This window comes from Lissotriton helveticus, chromosome 9 (genome assembly GCF_964261635.1).
Source record: "Lissotriton helveticus chromosome 9, aLisHel1.1, whole genome shotgun sequence".
In the NCBI taxonomy this organism is placed as follows: domain Eukaryota; kingdom Metazoa; phylum Chordata; class Amphibia; order Caudata; family Salamandridae; genus Lissotriton; species Lissotriton helveticus.
Genome location: NC_136070.1, coordinates 147,512,007 through 147,519,508, shown reverse-complemented (window position 1 = coordinate 147,519,508; position 7,502 = coordinate 147,512,007). Strand labels below are relative to the sequence as shown.

The window sequence follows — 7,502 nt, the reverse complement described above, 5'->3', positions numbered from 1 at the left end:
ATAACGAAAACCGTTAAAAAAGCAATTTTGTGCTTTTTTAACAGTGCCATGTGGCAGACATACATGCCCTATTCAGGGGTGCAACTGAGTGCCACCCTTGAATGTGTTCCCCATTTTACTGAATCTGTATTTACTGATTCGGTAATTCCCATTCATTCCTATGGGCCTGGAGGCCCATAGGGATGAATGGGTACAATCCATTTAGCTACATATCATTTACCGATTCTAAAATACCAAATCTGTAAAATTCGGTATTTTGGAATCGGTAAATGATATTTACCTACATCTGGCCCTTAATCTTTAATGCATGAACAACAAGCTAATTACGATCCCCCATGTATTTAATATGAAAGGACTAGCCGGGGTGACTTAAAACACATGTGATAAAAATACAACAAAATTTAGAGGCAAATGAAACCAGCTACGAACGTAGACATTTTTATTTCAAAATAATATACAGGCTCTGACTATTTCTCTTTAATTGGTTTACCAAAATCCTCACATAATAAGCATCCATTGTTTTCCCAACGAGGTAGTGCTGCAAACCTGTTTTTGTAATACTGCTATTCATATTCCACAAGAAGGCTGGCTGCAAACAAAAGGGCATAAGTAACAAAACTCATTTTAGGGCTAGTGTTTATAGCACTGTGTTGGCACAGTTTGGCCTTGACAGCTAGAAGACATTGTGCCAGTGGCTTCTGAGCTCATTGCTTCAAAATGGATGTCTGCACAGCAAGCTAAAAGGCCTGACAAAAAACACATGCTTACGAGCATGTGTGGTGGTTGTTCATGCACATAAAAGCAAATGCATATATACGTAAAATATAAATTTATCAATATGTACATATACCCGTAAACCTGTGAACTCGACTGTACAATCTATTCCCTATCCTCTCCACCTTTTGACTGACAAAATGTCCTAGAATCAATTTTAGCCTTGTTGAACTATTAATAGAGGATCAATGCATAAAACAATCCAGTTTCCCCACCGAAAACCACTACTGGATTATAAATGAATTCCTGTTGTTGGTTACCTTTCCATAAACAAGAGAAGGGATTCTATGATTTTAAATAATCAAAAGAGAAAAAAGTAACAGTATTTTAATTTGCTTATTAATGCCATAAGAATCCATGCACAATTATGCAAATTGTAGGTAGGAAATATTGGTTTAGAATTTCTTATGACCGTATTTAAAGGAAAATAAATTGATGTTAATAAAATATTGGTAAAAACGCCTCAGGATTCAAGGAATCATGGTGATAATACTGGGAGGAAAGCTTTGGAGGCCATCCACTTTTTTGAATACATGAAATAGGACTTTGATCGAAGAAAAGTATCTGATATGGGCTATGGGTATTATTATGCTGTCTACACTAATTAACCTTGATGTGGGTGCCAGGTAGGTGAACAAGACTATAAACTAGGATACAAAAGGGGGAACGATGGCAAGGTATCCCAGTAGAGTATTACACGCACTAGGCCTCTGCATTCTCAGTGATATTCTTGGTGACATTACATTAAGAGGTGGACATTAAACAGAGGTCTGCAGCAGAGCTAATACTGCAAGGCAGTGACAAAATGAAGCCATGTCTCAGACAAATGTGAATAGGAGTCAGAAAGTTGACATTACATAAAACTGGGGAAGATGTTGGAGGCCTCATATAGTACACAGCTCTTGAAGTTATTTCACCTAGCTATACCAAGGTTTCCAAACAGTAGCTCAAGGCTGTGTTGAGACAAAGGAATGATGAGTTGCATAGCCAGTTCTCAAGAGGAAGCCATGTTTACACTTAAGTTGTTTATATTGACTAGAAGGGGGGGGGGAGTATATGCCATGCAGTGCACTATTTGTGTAAACAACGTGTCAGGGCCCTTATCAAGACACAACTACTAACCATTACACACCTACAAGAGCGATAATTCAGACTATAACAGGTCACCCAGAGCTACAAGAATGGTATAGGTGGCAGCTGTAGGGAGGTGGGATCCTTCTGCGTGGTTATCTCCACTTTTTGCCTGGTGCTATGCTGGTTTTGGACTAGTCTGACCTGTGATCCTGCTAATCAGGACCACAGTCTATCTGCTTTCTCCTTTAAATTGTTATGTTCAGTACTTCGCTACATCCCAGAATGGATACTGGGGTACCCTTATATGTCCCTAGTATATGGTACTAGGGTACCTAGGGCATAGGTACCCCAAAGGTCCCCCATGGGCTGAAGCATGCATTATGCCACCCATGGGAGACCATTCAAAATGGAACTATAGGCCTGCCATTGCAGCCTGGGTAAGCTGGCGCTAGCACCACTTACTAAAGATATAGGTTTCCTATATCTGGGGTCACAGCACTTAAAACCTAGAAGTCACCCCATAGCAGACCTTATCAATCCTGAAGGCAGGGTGCTTGGTTCTAAGTGTGAGGGTGCCCCTGCATGAGCAGGACACCCCTACAGCATCCATTCTCCCGGGTTGTAAGTGAAGCAGCCATATACTATATAGAGGGGCACGGTGTAAATACGCAATGACCATCTCGAAACTGGCTGCAATGATTCCTATCATGTTTGGTATCAAACTGGTTGGAATCATAACCCCACACAGTAAACTGTGTGGGAGGTATGATTCCAACCACTGGAAGAGTCCTCCGTTAGGCTCTCAGTGTTCCCGGTACCAGAATTCTTGAGCCGGACAGCACAAAAAGGTTTCTGCTGACCAGAGACACGATTCTGCCCCCATGCTGTTGAGCCAAGCTCGAGCAGGGGAAGGCAGAACAATAGGTATCCAGTCACTGGGAGATGTGACCACTTCCCAGACAGGATTTAGTGTATTGGGGTAGGGTGGGTGTGCTTGCCAGTGCCACTCAATCTGCATGTGAGGGGCACATTTGGTGTCCCCATGCATAGTCAAGCTCAAACCAGTCCTGAAAGCCGTTGAACAAAGGACATGGTAACGTCCCCCCTATCCAGACCCTCCCCTTGGAGGGTCCCCTGAATCGTCCCAACCCTTTCCCTAGGGTACTGAAGGGATTACCAGGGTGAGTCCTTAGATTCGTCGTGGGACAAGATTCAGACCGGACACCACTTCTACTTCTACCGTCTGGGCACACTGGACTTCGTTTAGGCTCGACTTTCCAGTCTGCTGCATCGTCTGGGCCTGTGCACCATACAGGAACCTTCCAAGGCCTATGGGCATCAAAGACACCTGAAGGAATCTCCCTTGGAGTCAAGGAGTCACTCCCCTGCATTTGCAGGCACCGCAACTAGGTGGACCGGTCTGCTGATCCGAGCTCCTCCGGACTCCGTAAGGTTCTGCAACACAGGTGGTGGTTCTCCACAGCTCCAGAGGCCTGCCCTGCCCTCTCAGCAAGTTTGAGGCCAGTTTCCCTCCTGGGGTTGCAATAACCAAACCCCTGTGCACCATGTCAACTTGCAATTGCAGAGGCTTGTTGGCTTCCTTCCAAGTAGATCTTCGGGCTCCAAGTAGCCCCAACCTCGAGCACCTCCAGTGACCAGAATCTACAGCCACACCGCATTGTGGCCTGCATCTTTTGGTTAGCTGCTTGATGTCCTCGCGAGACTCCAGTGCCTCCAGCCTGTGGGTCCATTTGAGGGTCACAGTAGTTTCTTTTGGGCTCCCCTGATTGCTTGGGACCTGCCCTAACTCCCCTGCTTGTGGTGAGTCCCCTGGACCTTGCTGGTCGCCCGGTCCTTACAGCTGCAGAGTCAAGGTCATTGTCACCCATTTGCAACACAGACATCGGAGGGCATTTGTCTTCCAAGTCTTCTGGTCACCAGAGAGACACAGACTCTGTACCCTCTGCTTGCAGGTACCTCTCATCTAGAATCCACCTTCGGATTCCACCCAACACTTACTCCTTCACCAGCGGCACTTTCCTGAACTCCTCCATTGGGTTCGACTGCGGTTTCAGACACCACTTCACACATATGCACCCGGCTTCCCTGGGGTAGGTAACGTGGGTACTAGAGTATCCGCGGGTGGGGTGGCTCTCCAACCTTCTGTCTTCCACGGGGTTTCTTCAGGGTACAATGGGAAGAGTCCTTAATCTTTAAAAATCCAACCGCTACTTACACGTAGAGTTGAATGGAGCATGCAGTCGTGTTTCCACATTGCACACGCTCTCAATGGGGTCCCCATCTACTCAACTTAGGTGGTTCCTTGGGTCCCCAGCACTTCTACGTCCTCTCGACCTTGTCTTGACCCGAGTTGTGGTTCTTATACCACTTTCTTAGTATATGGTATGCCCCCCCCCAGGGGTCCACTGTTTATTACGTGCTATTTACTCTGTTTCTTTGCTAAAGTATTGTGTGCATTGTGTTTATTTCTGTGTAGGAGATATCTAAACATGTCAGAGAGTATATTATAATAAATACATATTTTTATAAATACCTTGTGTGGTTCTTTTTACTTAATCTATTCTATAAGATTGCATTCTGGTAAAACAAGCTGCTTTACACTCCTTCTGGACTAAGCCCGAAAGCTGCTCTCCACAGCTACCACTTAGAGGGCTTTCTAAGGTTGTCTAGGACTTCTTAAATCACCACAAGGATTGTCAGGACTGGTGTTAGGTGTCCATTTACATGAGTCTACATAAAATTCCAGGCCAGCTTCTCACAGCAAGTATAATTAATATTTAATGTATATTAAAGTATTTACACTGTTAAGAATTAAGTGCTGGTGCCAAACACTGGAAACCACTAGCCCAAATTAAGCACTGATGACAACTAATCCAATAGTACAGTGTTGTGAGGAGGAAACACATTTATTAAGGATGTCTAAACTGCCTACCAGCAGGAGTAACAAGGGGACAACATCAGTGACGGAATAACAATAAATGGGCAACTATTGGACTATTCAGTGTATGATTAAGCTTTGCCTCTATGGTGCTGAGTTAAACAGTGAAAATATGCAACAGGAAAATAACTTAAATCAATGTCATGAAAGAATCAGATTCGACACGCTGCATGTTGTACAAAAGCAATGTATGTTAGAAACTGTCTCCATTGTGTTACAATAGCATCCAAGTTCTCCGAACTCTAACAGTTTGCTTGGAAAGTAAATAAAGCATATCGATCATTTCTTTGCCCCCAATAGTGGCGTTTACCATTCAGGAGCAAAGAAACGTATATTAATACAAGCCCAATTATAGTTTACTGGGTAAAGGTTCCTTATCCAAATGTTTTCGGAAAAAGGCTTGTATTTTCTTCCAAGCCCCCTCCTGTGCGCGAGAATGGGCTCCCGGTTCTCCTCCCCACACGACCGGCATGCCCACAAACAAATGCATTGAGGCAGCACACATTGGAAAATATGGAGGTTCAATGTAATGCCCCGCCCCGGGGTAGACAACAACCTCTGGTCTTTCCTTTCCATGTGCCTCTACAATGTCAGCAGCTGCATTAGCCATGAACTCACTCTTCCAATTCTGGTCATCCTCTCCGACAATGAAAAGGAATTTCCCTTCAGCCTTCTCGACTGGAATCAAACTTTTGCGGTTCTCTGGTGCCAAAGGGTCGTCCAAGCAATTTACGACGTTTGCAATACCAGGCTGTGGTAAAGTGATGCGTTTTTCATCTGTGCCGATTGGGGGTAGAACTAGATCTTTGTAATGTAGCGCAGCACCGACAGTGGTGATACCACCATTAATAGTGGCAGCTGCAGTTATTCCTTCCAGGAGAGATGCCATGGTGAGGACAAGGTCACCTCCTTTGGAGTGTCCGAGAAGCCCGATTCCTGGACCCTTGACCTGGAAGGAAGACAAAAAGATTATACAACATTTGGAACAAGAAATATTATTGAAGCAAAAATAAAGGTTGGGTGAGCAGGGGTTTAAAGACACTACGGGTGCCAGAAGTATCTTGTAGGAAAAAGGGGCCATGTCATTTATACATACTAGGCACTACCGGTCTGCCCTTCTCACAATTTCTAACATGCAGCAGTTAACAGGGCAATTAATGTGTTGTGGCTGTCGGGTCAGGTTGTGCCGCTGAAGCATTAGGTATTACATCTTTTTCTCACCTTTGGGAACAGCTGTCGGTTAGTTTCCTGACCCTATAAAGCGGCTCTACCTCAGACCCAGACAGACTGCTCAAGCGTGTCCATACTTCATCACGCAATACCAGATTCTAATTCACCATTGAATAACACTGCTTAGAAAATGAGGGACCTGAGACGACAGGCCAAAATAGGTAAACACAGAGGTTAACTATTGATACTGGACATTAGGTTAGTGCAGGTAGAATCGAGGAACCAAACCACCAAATTATATTTCAATGACACAGAGGATATACATATGTAGGGAACTACAACAAAAACTGCAGTTGGGAAAGAGATACATTAAATACACAATTTGACCGATGGACAATACATAGGGCCTGATTTAGAGTTTGGTGGTTATCACATCCTCCTTATTTCAAGTGTATTAGGATACAATGCACTTGTAACTGGCGATGGAATATCTGCCACATATGTGACGGAGTCCTCTTCCACCAAACATTAAATCAAGAACTTACGTTTGATAAACTGAGCACAAAATATGCAAATTATTAATTACTGTTTACGTGAGGCTGACAAGACACAAGCAGTCTCTCAAGCTTGATGAAGAGATATATACAAGACTTTATGTACCCCATTCTGTTTTTAGGTCTCACTGAGTCAGCAAGCATGCGCTGCTCGGAGAAACATTTAGTAGGGGAGTTTTGAAAGTGCTGCTGGCTGGCCTAGTGCTTGCGTTCACGCAAGCGTGCAAACGCGAACCGCAAGACTTCAGCGCCATCTGTCTTTCCTCTCGCTTGCTCCCTGCCTCCGCCCTTCCCCCTCCCCCTCACTTTTCTCTCGCTTCCATGCCTCCTCCGACGATCCACACTAGCAGCGCGGAGATCACAACAGCAACCTTGCTAATACTTTCGATGATTGCCAAGGTAGAGAGACACACCCACACACACACACACACATACAACCACACATACACACACAACCACACACACACACAGCCACACAACCACACACAAACAACACACACAACACATACACCACAACACATACACAACCATACCCACAAACACAACCACACACAACCACACCTACAATCACACCCACACAACATCACACAACCACACAAAATCACACACAACCACACCAACAGCCACACACACACTACACACAACCACTCACACAACCATAGCCACAACCACACAAAACACCACACACAACAACAAAACCCACACCCAAAATCACAAACAGCCACACACACCAACCACACACACACACACCCACACACAACCACAGCCACACACAACCACAGCCACACACACTCAACCACGTACGCACACCCACACACAACCACACACACCATACCCACAAACACAACCACACACATAACACACACAACCACCCACACCACACACATACAACCACACACCACCCACCCACCCACATACACAACCACAACCACACCCACACCCACATACGCACACAGAACCACACACACACA

General features: G+C 44.9%; 1 protein-coding gene across 1 annotated transcript in view; it reads right to left on the bottom strand.

Annotated features, from left to right (window-relative positions):
* Window positions 1-412: 412 nt before the first annotated feature.
* The window catches only part of LOC144781043 (acyl-coenzyme A thioesterase 1-like), an 87,530-nt gene continuing 80,440 nt past the window's right edge, over window positions 413-7,502 (bottom strand). The window contains exon 3 of the mRNA XM_078659661.1: window positions 413-5,756. Within this exon, the coding sequence (XP_078515787.1) occupies window positions 5,157-5,756 (600 nt within the window). The 3' untranslated portion in view covers window positions 413-5,156. The remainder of the gene's footprint in view (window positions 5,757-7,502) is intronic.